General features: G+C 51.4%; 6 protein-coding genes across 6 annotated transcripts; 4 read left to right on the top strand and 2 right to left on the bottom strand.

The window, feature by feature from the left end:
* Nucleotides 1–789: 789 nt before the first annotated feature.
* M436DRAFT_66039 (uncharacterized protein) lies at nt 790–2,194 on the top strand (the record flags this gene model as incomplete). Its single annotated transcript, XM_013569458.1, has 4 exons — nt 790–1,019; nt 1,239–1,347; nt 1,489–1,682; nt 1,810–2,194. The coding sequence occupies 4 exons, from the start codon at nt 790–792 to the stop codon at nt 2,192–2,194; spliced, it is 918 nt and encodes a 305-aa protein (XP_013424912.1).
* Nucleotides 2,195–2,966: 772 nt separating this feature from the next.
* On the bottom strand, nt 2,967–4,133 carry M436DRAFT_66038 (NAD(P)-binding protein; the record flags this gene model as incomplete). Its single annotated transcript, XM_013569457.1, has 5 exons — nt 2,967–3,005; nt 3,074–3,397; nt 3,492–3,705; nt 3,761–3,995; nt 4,055–4,133. 5 exons carry the CDS (start codon nt 4,131–4,133, stop codon nt 2,967–2,969), a joined length of 891 nt encoding a protein of 296 aa, XP_013424911.1.
* Nucleotides 4,134–5,302: 1,169 nt separating this feature from the next.
* M436DRAFT_53132 (uncharacterized protein) lies at nt 5,303–7,281 on the top strand (the record flags this gene model as incomplete). Its single annotated transcript, XM_013569420.1, has 3 exons — nt 5,303–5,932; nt 6,008–7,180; nt 7,237–7,281. Coding segments are annotated over 3 exons (1,848 nt in total), but the record flags the coding sequence as incomplete, so codon positions are not given.
* Nucleotides 7,282–7,738: 457 nt separating this feature from the next.
* On the top strand, nt 7,739–9,235 carry M436DRAFT_74959 (iron superoxide dismutase A; the record flags this gene model as incomplete). Its single annotated transcript, XM_013569499.1, has 1 exon — nt 7,739–9,235. The coding sequence occupies one exon, from the start codon at nt 7,739–7,741 to the stop codon at nt 9,233–9,235; it is 1,497 nt and encodes a 498-aa protein (XP_013424953.1).
* A 1,092-nt stretch (nt 9,236–10,327) lies between these two features.
* M436DRAFT_52720 (uncharacterized protein) lies at nt 10,328–11,290 on the bottom strand (the record flags this gene model as incomplete). The annotated part of the gene is made up of 1 exon (XM_013569347.1): nt 10,328–11,290. A coding segment is annotated over one exon (963 nt), but the record flags the coding sequence as incomplete, so codon positions are not given.
* Nucleotides 11,291–12,023: 733 nt separating this feature from the next.
* M436DRAFT_29677 (PARP-domain-containing protein) lies at nt 12,024–13,649 on the top strand (the record flags this gene model as incomplete). Its single annotated transcript, XM_013569321.2, has 3 exons — nt 12,024–13,166; nt 13,221–13,475; nt 13,527–13,649. Coding segments are annotated over 3 exons (1,521 nt in total), but the record flags the coding sequence as incomplete, so codon positions are not given.
* Between the last annotated feature and the right edge of the window lie 207 nt (nt 13,650–13,856).

Raw genomic sequence — 13,856 nt, 5'->3', positions numbered from 1 at the left:
AAAACAGAATCTCAAACAACTCTCACATCCGCCACAGAATCTGCCCCAAATTGACATACATCATCCAGCCATCTTACTTACACAATGTGCCGATACTACTGGCTCTACTATTTCCCTTGCAGACATCACTGCAAGAAACGCATCCCATGCGACATGTCGAGACGGCTCGGATGGCGCTGCGAAGGATGGAGCGATCCTGATCGCGAGTATCGACACAGGACTCCTAGTGGAGACACATACACACCGGCTGAGATGAAGCTGTGTAAGGACTGTCGTTAGGCTGTGGACAACAAGGATGGACATGATGAGAAACTCGAGATTGTTTCAGCGGGCTGAATTGTATGGACAGTCTGGAGTTTTGATGGGAGATGATGTGGATGTTGCTCATATGATGAATTGCCTGAATGTTGGCATTTGTTTGGCTTCAGAGAGGCCAGATGATCTTCGTGAAAGTCGAGGGCTAAGCATTGCCTCGTTCTTTTGGAAGACCTGCCACAGCGTATCAAACGAGAAATCAATCAGCCAATCATCTATACCCTGCCTGGTTGAATGCGTACGATAAAGCACATGCAGACCAATGATTACATACAGCTCAAGCGAAATGCAACGCACTACAGCAAGAAAAACCACCATTATTAACAAGTCCATGCAAACTTATGAGGGCGGCTATACGTGTATAAACTGAAGTTGCATGAGAATAAAAACACGACATTCACCACAAGGGCATATGCCAGAACGGAATGGAGAAAGCACCAGTTCCCTCTTCGAGTACTCACTACTGTCGACAACATGTGTTTCTGGAGAGAGGCCTACTACATATTCTGCCGCCATTGTAGCAGAGATCCGGTTGAGTGCGTTGACGCCAAACGGACAGATGAGCGATGCGAGAACTGGGATGCCGACGACAAGGAAATGGAGAGCCAGACCGCAAACAGCACTCCCTACATCAAGGCTGAGCCGGCAATCTGCATGGACTGTGAATACAGGGGGAGTTTACCCGAACACGCGGCCAGCAAGAGGTCGGGACGGGGACCAGGAGGAAAGGCTTCATGAAGCAAGTCCAAGGTATGATGGTTGAGAGCACGGCAATAGATGAGCAATGCGAATGAGCATTTTGCGACAAAGGAAAGGCACGCATGATAAGCACAGGTCAGATGTATGTCGCTATTCATGATGAATGTATCGGTGATTATCTTCTAAGTTGAGGTAGAAAGTGAGAAGCTCTCTTGATATGCGAGGACCACTGCGAGCATTGGCTACCGCGTTCGAAAAGGAACTCCCAGAGTCTGTGATACAGTCTCTGCAGAATCTCATCCACGAGGTTGGCTTCGAGGAGATAAAGCCTATGTAAGTCCCACACCAATTCACAGGGTCGAAGTTACAGAACTTTAGCACATGAGGAACCAAGTGTTTCAAGAGTTGACTAACGTTGGCTATAGTTACAACAACATCATTCGCAAGAACGAGGGCGTGTCTGCTTGATTCAAGGCACTATCTCTGCTTGTTGGTGCGGACCCCTTGACAGTCGATACTCAGACAGAGATCCTTCCCGAAGTCAAGACATGGATAAAAGAGAGCCTCGAAATCGTCTTCTCAGACTTTGGTTCCCTCACCGATGATGACGCCTGCGAATCAGCCAGATTTGCAGTAGCGGAACCCAGTGGCTTGCTGCTAAAAGACCGGTATGTTATGAAGAGAACATAAAGATAACAGTAAAGCTAACAAGGGTAGAATTGCAACAAGAATTCACGAAATCTTGGACGAATCGACGCCAACTAAAACATCGTTTGTACTGACCTTCCTTTGTAGACTCGTTGAGCGATCCGAGTCATCAGGCTTTGACAATACTGTTGTCTCGGAGATGTATGAGTCCATCTTGGGAGCCGCAATTCCCGGATTCGCTCTCAGAAAATCAGAAAAGCGACCATCGTACTATGGTTATGGTCGTGAGAAACCAGTTCGTGAACCTGCACTCGATGGTCACAAGCTGGCAGCAGTTGTCCAACATTGCTTGAAGTTGAATCTGGATCAATGCATCAACCAATTGATCGGCAAAATTCTTCAGGAGATCACTATCATGGATACGAAAGACTTCCCAGCAACGATCTTACCTCTACTGGAAAGTCTCTTGCTGGACATCAAGAAGGGCGAGATCAAGCCGAAAGGTTCAGGTACCTGTTCCAGTCCAGTCTGATCCAGTGGATTGTTCGACATGTCGGCGAGGAGCCCAAACAAAATGACTGGTCTCGAGCACCGACCAAATGCGAGGGAGACAACACCTGTGCATATTACTCTCTGCCTCCTGAGAAGAGGAAGGATGTAGAGCCCTGCAAAGATTGCAAGGAGCTGAACAAATCCCTACAGGACCCCAAGGAGAAGATCTGCCGTTTCCTTGCCGCGGAGCCCCGTCGAAAACACCTTGACCGAAAGCTCATGAGCCCATCACGAATGTTTCACAACCGTCGAGAAGCCTCGTACACCGTACACTCTTGTGGTGACCAAACACAAGAAAGGCATGGATGAGAGGCACCGGAAGTAGGCAGCACGAGTTACTGAAGTCAAGTTGCACCTGAAGGATCTCGAAGGTCGTCATCGCTTCCTTGGTACTGTTCTGGCTGAAAAGTATAGCGATATCATGGTTGTGCGTGCGAACAAATTGACGGCAGAAGTCGGGCACGCAGCGCCAGGAGGACCCCAGGTTCAGACCCCTGATTTTGTGGATCACTCAACCGAGACGTATGAAGGTCCTCGCGGACAGAAGCGAAAGGCAGTTGTAGTTGATCTGACTGATGATTGAAACGACATCACGGCCTACACATTTGAGCTGTAAGAAGGAAGCGTTGCGAACAGGATTGGATTTGTTTGGAATTGGTCAGATGAGTTGTTGCTGGAACTATCTAATCCGACAATTGTCATTAAATTTCATGATAAATAGTCATAAGCCACTTTTGCACAAGTTTCGCAATCTATGCAGAGCCGTGCTGCAAGATGTAACCTCCGTCAACCTATAACAAGATAGTAATTAGTATGGTTTCACGAATTCGGATGGTGATGACACCGCAAAATAACATACCGCAATTGCTTGTCCGTTCAGGTATTGGTTAGTAGCCACGGTGATCATCATGTTGGCCATGTCACGATCATTTCCAGGTCGCTGGGCAAAGACCTTGCCCTCGAAGTCCTCCTTGGGGAGCTCCGATTTCTGGTTCTCACCGCTCTCACCCTGTGTCATTTCCGAGGGGAACACACCAGGGGCAATCGAGTTGACTCTGACCTTCAGACCATTGTTGCCAATCTCGAAACCGAGCATCTTGGTAAGATGAATGACAGCAGCCTTAGAGGCATTGTAGGCAAAGTGATGTTGTGCGGTCTTTACGATTCCGCTGATACTGCACACCTATTACAAAGATTATTAGCATGTGTTGGCAACAGAGCTATCAGTTGGCAACATAGTTGCATGTCGATAATCTCACGAAGTGAAATTGACTTACGTTGATAACACAACCGGAGTAACCATGCTGGAGCTCAGTAGACTTCTGGAGAAGAGGGAGGAAACCCATGGTCATGAAAAAGCATTGTGGGACGTTAGTTCTGTAGGTATCGACCCAGTCTTCAATGTTCGAGTCGTTGTTGTCGAATAGGTTGGACTTCATCTCCTCAGCAGTCTTTGCTTCAGTCTGGAGGGTGTTGGACGAGATACCAGCACTGATTTGTATGTTAGCAAGGGTAGTCACCAGCACACGGGCACCATCCAGCTTACTTGTTGACGAGAATGCAGACGCATTTCTCCTTTGATTCGATCTCCTTGACCATGGCGGCAATCGAATCTTTCTTGGAAATGTCACCTTGAAGGGGAATGATTTGTCCGGGAATGTCCTTGCCGTAGATCTCGGCGACCTTGTCGAGCTTTTCCTTTGTACGGCCAATGATGTAGACCTTGGCGCCGTTCACAGCGAATGCCTGGGTAGCCATGAGACCAATGCCCGAGCCACCGCCTACATAGAAAAGTCAGGAAGGAATTCTCGCAATATCGTAGAAAACACCAAGGGCTGACCAGAGACGACGACGACCTTGTCCTTGACATTGAAGAGCTCAGAGAGCTTGAAATCATTGTTGTTGTTGGGAGAAGACATGTTGGATGTAGTTGTGAAAGTACGTTGGCTGGAGGGTGTGTAGATTGCTTGAGGCTGGATGTGTCGAGAGATGGTCTGGAGTCGGGAAGCAGCCATGAGTGTTCGAGGAGTTATCCTACTTATACTCGAGGGAAGAGCTCTGGTTGCTCTCTGGAGTGTCGTCATGACGGATATAATGAGATCCAATGGCAGATGAGAATGCGCAAGCTAAAAGGTGATATATGTAAGAGGAACCTTATACTTGGTGCAATGCTCCGCTTAATGAGGGACTGTCAAGTGTGCTAAGTCCTCAACATGAAAGTGTTGTCGTCAGAAGTGCCCGCACTTTGTACATAGACCATCAATGTCATCAGCTGGGCGTCATCAGGATGCATGTCCGATCTCTCAAGAGATCACGATGCATATACTCCTCGGCACGACATACATATGGAAACCTACCGTGTAAGAAGTACACCAAGTCTTGGACTGTCGAGACTTTGAGGGAATCGGGGAACGCGCGAGCTCTTCGAAGAGCGTGAAATGTTTTGAAGCTTGGGCGCGTGTTGTTCTTGCGGGCAGCAACTCCGACAAATCGGCCTCGAAGAACAAAAACTCAGTCGCTCCTTCTGCGGGCCACAGCTTGGAATCCAAGATGAACACTTGATGCGACGGATCTCGACAAGACCAAGCGTTCGATGGCTCTCGTGTTAAGCAAACAAAAAGTGAAGCTGCTACGCTGGGTCGAACAACGGACCTTAGGATGACTGCAGAGACTGCAATCCCACGCTCTACCACTGAGCTACAGCAGCTAGTCACGTGAGAGATCAAGATCGTTCAGTGTGGAATAACAATCACCACATGAGCTGCTAGCACGGCGAAAGCCGGGTCGCGGAGAAGAGAGAGGGAGCGTGCACGCTTGGAAGACGTCGGTCAGACAGTTGGAGCGAAGTGATATCGAAGTCGAAGCTGAAGCTGCCTTTGCAACCAACTCCCCTCCTCGTCCCTCTTTTCCTTTCTGTCCAGCGGTCATAATGCTTCGTACTCCGTTGGTTCGGAGTCGGGCTCGCCTGTGCGCCCCACGCGCCTCGCCCGTCGTCTCGCAATTGCTGCTCAACCGCTCCGTGCGTCCTGCCCGTCTGACGTTGATGTAGCCGACCAATTGACTGTCGCGTGCTAACAATCGCATCCAGAGAGCCTTTGCCGACATTCGTAGACCCGATCAGACCGTCCTCCCTGGCACGCACAGCGAGAAAGCTGTCGGCGACGTGCCTGAGCCGCCGAAGCTCGGCGCCGAAACTCCCGCTTCACCAATCGAGGGCGCGCCCATTGGCATTCCTAGAGCTCCTCCTACCCCCGAGGCTGTCGGTGCCACTATTCCTCCTCCTCCTCACACCTCTACGACCGGTCCCAAAGTTGTATCTGCTCCCGCACCCAAGCCCAGACGTCGTGGTCGCTTCCGACGCTTCTTGACCACCCTCTTCCTTTTGTCATCTCTTGGTTTCGCTGGTGGTGTCTACTACTCGCTCATCTCGGACAACTTCCACGACTTCTTCACTGAATACGTACCCTTTGGCGAGGACGCCGTCGCATACTTCGAGGAGCGCGAGTTCCGCAAGCGTTTCCCTAGCCGTAAACTCGAGGACCGCCATTACCCCCAGGTCCGCGGCGAGAACAAGGTCCAGATCGGAAAGAACAGTGGCTTGACAGCACAGATCAACGATGTCAGCTCCGACACTGACCGCCGCCATGTCAGCGCTCTTGAGCCATCTCGCCCTCTCCAGCAACCCCAGGAGGCCACCCCTGCCGAGCGCACCGCTGCTGTTGAGACGGCAGCCCACAAAGATGGTAAGACCCGCCTCGACATGGAATCAAAGTCGCACCACCTTCTGCCCAAGGACGATGTCAAGTCTGACCGCAAGCCCCAAACAACAGCCCCCAAGCCCTCGAACGCCGCTCCTAAGGTTGCCCAAGCTCCCACCACCGCTGCTACCCAGCTCGATCTGATGAGCATGCCCAACGCTGCCGAGCCCGTCGTCCAGGATGTCGTCAAAATGCTCAACAACATCATTACCGTTGTCAACGCCGACCCCTCTGCCGACAAGTACGCATCAACCATGGCTGCCGCTAAGGGCCAAGTCGAGAAGATTGTCGCAGATATTTCTACCCTCAAAGCTCAAGCCGAGAAGCAAACGGCCGACGAAATCTCAAACGCCCACACCTTGTTCGACCACGCAGCGAAGGAGCTCGTCGGACGTCTCCAGTCTGAAATGCAAGACCAGGAGGCCAAGTGGCGTGAGGAGTATGAGAGCGAACGCGAGAAGCTGTCGCAATCATACCAGACCAAGCTCGCGACCGAGCTTGACGTTGCGCGCAAGGTTGCCGAACAGCGCACCCGCAACTCCCTGGTTGAGCAAGAGATTGAGCTGCAGCGCCGATTCGCCAAGAGTGTGCGCGACCGTGTCGAGGAGGAGCGCAACGGCCGTCTCGCCCGTCTCGACGAGCTGTCGAGCTCGGTTGCTGACCTCGAGAAGCTTACCGGCGAGTGGAACAAGGTCGTCGACAGCAACTTGGCTACCCAACACCTGCACGTCGCTCTTGAGTCCGTCCGCCACGCCATCTCCAAGCACGACCACCCTACTCCTTTCATCAACGAGCTCGCCGCTCTCAAGGAGATCAGCAACAACAACGAGCTCGTCTCTGCTGCTGTTGCCAGCATTCCTCCTACCGCATACCAGCGTGGTGTCCCCAGCTCTGCTCACTTGATCGACCGCTTCCGTCGTGTCGCTTCCGAGGTCCGCAAGGCTGCTCTTCTTCCCGAGGATGCCGGTGTCGCTTCCCACGCCGCCTCTGCCGTCCTTTCTCGTTTCATGTTCAACAAGCAAGGTGCCGGTATGCCCGAGGGTGACGATGTCGAGGCTATCCTCAGCCGTACCCAAGTCTTCCTCGAGGAGGGTGACATCGATGGTGCTGCCAGAGAGATGAACTCCCTTGGGGGTTGGGCCGGTGTTTTGAGCAAAGACTGGGTCGCTGAGTGCAGAAGAGTCTTGGAGACCAAGCAGGCTATCGATGTGAGTTCTCACATGCTATCATTTTCTTTGCTTTCTTGTACTGATTTATCCTCCAGGTCATCGCTACCGAAGCCAGACTCCAGTCACTTCTGGTCGATTAGATTACTACAAAAGCTTCATGGTAAATTTGTACATTTTTCTAGACTAGTTCCCTTTCTCCGTCAAACCAAAGCTGTACGATATCCAACATTTTTATCTCTTAGGATATCATCTTTCCGTGAACATGTCGTGATGCATCCTGCTGTTGTGGTGGTGAGACGTGAGATGAGTGAGATGAGGTTGTAAACGGGTCCACTCGGAACTTTGACCGCGGTGTGAGCCAGGCGCGGGACCTCGCGGGTGCATCATCGTCATAATAGTGAGCGGTCTCGAGAAAACACCCGTCGTTAGGAACGACTTTAATTAATCTGTCTTTGTTTGATATTCGTACCGTCGTGTCTGGAAAATAGTGCTTGCTCAGTGACATCGAAATCGAGCAGACCTGTTGTTGTCGCATAGAACGTGGAGCTCCAGTAAAAGCTTTCCGAGAGATCGATGCAACTTGAGCCTCCCATCAACATGTCCGACGCACTTTCCGTCAACAGCTCGAGCAAGACTGGTCGAAGCCTCAAGGACAAGCTTCGATCTGCGTTTGGAAGAAAATCAGTCGACGACACAAACTCACCCCGAAGGAAAAGCAGCGCTGGCGAGAGTGTCAAATCAGGGCGCAAAAGCTTACAAAGTGCTTCCATCGACTCGAAGCAGGATTCGAACCAAAACCCTGCTTTCAAAACACAAGCAGAACGTATCCGCGAGGCGCGAGAGAATGGACCAAAGATCGATAAACAGACTGGAGAGCGTTTGGACCAAACCTTGATCCTTCACAGTCTGGCGCACGAATCTTTCGACACAGTTACCGAAATATTGAACAAGTACGAATTGGATCCGAATCGCTCGCCTGGCGAGGCGCATATTGCCAGCTTGTCTTCTCAGCTATGGAGTCGGGTCACAGAGCATCTGAGCTTGGTTGATCGTGTTTGCCTTGCTCTCTCGTCAAAAGTCATGTTGGATCGTGTGGGGCCTTCTTCTCTGGAAATCATCCGTCACCCTGACCATGCAGAAGACAGGATGCAGCTCCTGCACAGATTGGAAGATCAGTTACCTAATCATTTGTTCTGTTTCGTCTGCAACAAATACCATCTACGAACTATGAAGGGCGAGGAGAAACTCAAGCCAGCCAGTGTACTCAATCCTCTATTCGTTTGCCCGCATGCCACCAACAATCTGATGCCTCAGCCGAGAATACGAATTGCGACAGGTCGAACACTCCCCTACAATTTTGTCCAGCTCGCTTTGAAAGGCAGGAAATATGGTCTCGACTATGGCATCGAAGCAACGACAATGGCGCGCCTCTGGAGAGAACAGCACGAACCGAGATGGATCCACAGCACCCGCTACTTTGTCTTCAAGGGCCACCTCCTGATGCGCGTTCAGAGCACTTGCTTCACGAAGCCAGGATTGACTCCAGCAGGCGAGCGTATGCTTCTCTACAGCCGCGAAGACTATCAACCCTACTTTTCCGTCTGTGCGCATTGGAGAGATGGTCTGTTGATGAATATCTGCAAATGCGCTCTGAGTCATTTACCTGTACCGCCGGAAAAATCACTGCACGAGGGTTTGGCAAAGGTTGCCGGCAGAAGACCCTCGCAGGGTGCCATCATCACGTTGTGCTCTACTTGTCGCCCCATGCGCAGATGTCCAGAGTGTCCGACCGAGTATCTGGTGGAAGTCAAGTTGGCCGAAGACAGATCGGAAAAAGACCCGAGGCTGCTTTTCAAGCATGCCATTGTGGTCACGAGGTGGAGCGATCTGGGAGATGGGTCATCACCTACGAATCCCGAGTGGGCGGCTGTCACAGGCGCACTCGAAGACTATGACTCTTTGTCTACAATTGGCACAAGAGCTATCTCGGGCACGTTCGAGAGCCAGACGGCCGACACGGGTCCTGGACAAAGGATTCTGAATCTCAATCCCAAGGATGAACACAAGGGTGAGGATGGCCACGATTGGTACTAGATTGAAACCAACCCTTTTCTAATGGCAGGAAGCCAACACATACTATATTACTACATAATCTAATCTCAACAAAACGTTCTGCAAACTTGTCGTGACTACAGTAATCACTCCATGTTCCACAGCACTCTTGTTCGCACAGTGGACATGTAATTCACCGTCGATACAATTTTGACCCATCACACGCCCTTGAAGGAGACTCTCCTTTGTGTTGAGGTTTGCAACCTTCACACTACTGCGCAGTAACAGACGGTATTCCACTATGAAAATGCATAATTGTTTCTGAAAGTAGAGACTCGTACAAAGAGATTCGATGTGATATCGTCTTTCGTTGGAGACTGCTCATTTCTCGAAACCACTGTGCATCTGTACAGCTACATGCGTTTCAAGCCTTTGCACACGGAGAGGGAGCATCAGACTAGCGCAGCTGAACGAGAACTGATTCGCAATTTTTAGTCGATCTCGTGGTATTGGATTCTGTTTATTTGTCTATAGATGCCAAGAAGCCATTGAGCTATGATATTCGCAGGGGAGTCTGCGTTTCACGTTTCGATCCTCTGCTCAATAATCATCGCTGCCATCATCGCTACTGTCCTCGTTATCGCTGTCGCTGCTACTTTCCTCGTCATCTTCGTCGCCAAGCCCTTCGTGGTCACTGTCCATGGAGAAGTCCGAGTAGTCCTCCAGCACGATGGGAGGCGGGATGTGGGTGCGCGTTGACAACTCTTGGAGCCAATCTGCCATGTTTGTGCCTGGGCCAGCAAAATGTTTGGCCTCTTTTCGTAGCCCCAACGTGTCATCCACAGCAGCGCCGACAGGTCTGAACCAACAATCGGCGTTCCGGTCATGGGGTTCCTTACCATAATGCACCTGTGAAGGGTGTCCGATCAACACAGATGTGAGACATGTTCGCTGACGCATGGCAGCTGCGAAGTTTTGAAGAAGTGCTTGCCAGCAGTCTTCAGGCTCGCTGGCTGACGCAGCATAGATTTTGACTTTCCACAAGCTGCAAGACTCCAGATCGAACTTTGTGAGGACTTTCAAAAGAGTATTGGCTGGAACAGTAGCCATGCCGAGTTCGAGAGCAGTCAGTCGAGGCAACGAGACAGGAGCAGTCACCAGGGTGGTAGAAAGAGTCTGAGTAGGCACCGGGGAACCGAGCCAATTGAGGAATTCGGAACCAAAGGGTTGGTGTTGCTCGAAGTTTAGGCGCAAAGTTTCAAGCTTGGGTGTGCGCTGCAGCAGGCGCGCGAGAGGGAGGTTATTCGCCATATCTGACTTGGTGGCCTTCGTGAATCGGTGATGATGGTATGGTATCGTGTCATTTCCAATGGCCAACATCAATTCCTTTATATCACCGAGTACAGGAGTGATCTTGTCGCCCAGGTAGCCATCAAGCATGTTGAAAGATTGTTGTGTGAGCTTTGAATGCTTGCGCAGGAAGACATGGATGCTCTCGGGCAGAACTCTGGCATGGCCCAAAGCGTAGAATAGTAGAGGCAAGATGGGTTCAGGCGAGATGGATTCGAGTGGTCGCTGAGTGTGTCGATCGTTGGGGTGGTAGGTGGACATGGCTTCCCAGCCAAAAGACCAGCCCCAGCTTTTCCAAGTAGCGAATTCGCCGTCACGCCAACGACCCAGACCGTTGTAGTCTCGCAAGCCGACGGTACGCAGGTTTGGTAGTTTGGAAAAGGCTTCTGATAACATGAGCAGAGCTTGGCCTGAGGCCATAAGAACATGGTGGTTGACGTGACCAGCGGCGTACAGGGCTCTGCTGGTTGGAGAGACCATGTCTGGATCCGAAGGAAGGACATGTGTGCTGATGACAAGCTCGGAAAGGCGAGAGGCAAGAGTCGGGTGGTTTGAGATATCGATCAGGGCTTGAAGGCTGGGCTGTTCCAGCATGAATTGCTTTTTGGTGAAGAACTCGCGAGCAAAGCTGTCAAACAGAACAGACTCGATGGGTTTGGAAGTGAGTCTGAAATTGCCAAGTTCAGGAGTGGTTAGGAAGGCTGAAACACGCAAGAGCAGCTCGGGTGGCAAGTCGATAAGAGCCATGATGGAGGAGTTGTTGTGAGTGAGTGAGGGAGGGACCACCAGCAGATGGGATGGGTTGAATTGGAGTCAATGTTTGGGTGTACTGGGAAGTCAGTGCATATCAAGTGTTGACGGACTGAAAGTGGCAGTCATGGCAGGCTGAAAAGGCGTGGGCGCGCGTGGACCTGAGGCAACAGCGGGCAGCAGCGTCGCACTTTCCCGCCAAGCATGCGCTTCTGCCTGCTATCACCACGAAACTCGTCTCTCTCAAATAACCCAGCTGTCTGCTCTGCCAGTGACTGGTTTGACCTCTTACCATAGTATTGACAATCCCAATTCACACATCAAACTCACGCAACAAACGCTGTCGACTGTCATGGATTACAGCAAGCTCAAAGTCGCCGAGCTCAAGGAGCTACTCAAGGAACGCGGTATCTCGGCTACCGGCCTCTCCAAGAAACAACTCATCATCGACGCTCTTGAGGAAGACGATGCTGAGTCGGGCCAGCCAGCTGACCAACAAGAAGAAGAGGATGATGCTGAAGCCGAAGTTGAAATGGACGTCAAGTCGACGACTAAGAGTACGCGCTCGTCGACCAAAAGAAAGGCGTCCTCCCCCACACCAACCAAACAAGCGAAGAAGCCCAAGCCGGAGCCGCCTGCTGCCACTACCGTTGACACTCCCACCGACTCTGGCAAGCCTGCTCCACCCGTCACCGATGCCCAGTACGCCCCAGCAGGAGCCACTCTCGACATCCCCATCGACGACGGTGTTTCTGCTGCTTGGCATGTCTTTGTTGATCCCGACAGCGGTATAATTTACGATGCCTCGCTCAACCAGACCAATGCCTCCAACAACAACAACAAATTCTATCGTGTCCAGCTCCTAGAAAGCTCTGGTTCTTACAAAAGGTACCAGACATGGACTCGCTGGGGCCGTGTTGGCGAGCACGGTCAGTCGGCTATGCTCGGTGATGGCTCAATTGAAGATGCCTTTGTCAACTTCGAGAAAAAGTTCAAGGATAAGTCTGGCCTCAAATGGGACGACAGACGCGAGAAGCCCAAGTCAAAGAAGTACGTCTTTGTCGAACGTAGTTATCTTGCCGACGACGACGAGCCTCCTGCCCAATCCGGTGCCTCTCCTGACAACGACGACGATGGTCCTAAATACACGCCACCCAAATGCACCCTCGAGCCGCCGATTCAGTCCCTGATGGAGCTTGTCTTCAACCAGAAGCATTTTGCCACTACCATGCAGTCTCTCAACTACGACGTCAACAAGCTCCCACTCGGCAAGCTCAGCAAAGCTACCATCATCAAAGGCTTCGAGATTCTTAAGGAGTTGTCTGCCATGATGAGCGATACCTCAGTTGTCCACAGTCTAGCTGGCTACGAGGAGCTCAGCAACCAGTACTACAGCTACATTCCTCATTCTTTTGGAAGGAACCGACCACCCATCATCCAGACTCTCGACATGCTCAAGCCAGAGATAGAATTGCTGGACAGTTTGAGCGACCTCAAGAATGCTGACGAAATTCTGAAGAAGGCCAAGGAGACAGCCAGCCAAATCCACCCTCTCGACTCGCGCTTCCAAGGCCTTGGAATGCAGGAGATGCTTTCCCTCGCACCTTCGAGCTCAGAGTTCTCCGAGATCGACCAGTACCTTCACAAGACCTGCGGTTCGACCCACTCTATCAAGTACGAAGTGCAGGACATCTTCCGCATCCAGCGTCAAGGCGAGTTCGAGAGATTTGACAAGAGCAAGTACGCCACGGTTGCCAGCGACCGCCGTCTCTTGTGGCACGGCAGCAGAACCACAAACTTCGGTGGCATTCTCAGTCAAGGTCTGCGCATTGCTCCGCCCGAAGCGCCTGTCAACGGTTACATGTTCGGCAAGGTATGTTGTCTATGATCATCCACAGTCGAGCACAGTCTCTAACCAATACAATAGGGTATTTATCTCGCCGACATGTCGAGCAAAAGTGCAAACTACTGTTCTCCATACGATTCAGACGGCTATGCACTTCTCCTCCTGTGCGAGGCCGAACTGGGCAAGCCAATGCAGACACTCACCGACGCCAGCTATGAAGCAGCCGAGACCGCCAAAGAGATGGGTGCCTTCTCTACATGGGGCCAAGGTCAAACCGCACCCAAGACCTGGAAGGATGCCGGATGTATTCATCCCTCTCTCGCCGGGGCAACCATGGTATGTGATCTGTTCTGAGCCCTCAAAATAATCATCTTCTGACTCAACTAGCCCGATACCACCAAGCTTCCTGGCGCAACCAACATCCCCGGTGCTTACCTTCAGTACAACGAGTACATCTGTTATGATGTCGCTCAGGTCCGCCTTCGCTACCTCTTGCGTGTCAAGATGTGAAGCTCGTGATTGAGCAACCGGTTTCAAGAAGCAAAAGGGCACGGGTATACAAACATGCTTTCACGAATTATTTGCTAAGCGCGGCGTTGGGAGTTCTCAAACGGGCGTCGAGACCACCATGCTCTCTCTTATCATATTGCTTTCAGTAAACAGCATTTCTACATGATTATGGACGAATATAGAATGTCGAGCTTCACACTGCGAAAA

This window comes from Aureobasidium namibiae, assembly GCF_000721765.1.
Source record: "Aureobasidium namibiae CBS 147.97 unplaced genomic scaffold scaffold_15, whole genome shotgun sequence".
Taxonomy (NCBI): domain Eukaryota; kingdom Fungi; phylum Ascomycota; class Dothideomycetes; order Dothideales; family Saccotheciaceae; genus Aureobasidium; species Aureobasidium namibiae.
Note: the sequence above shows the minus strand (reverse complement) of the source record. Positions and strands in the feature narration are given on the sequence as shown.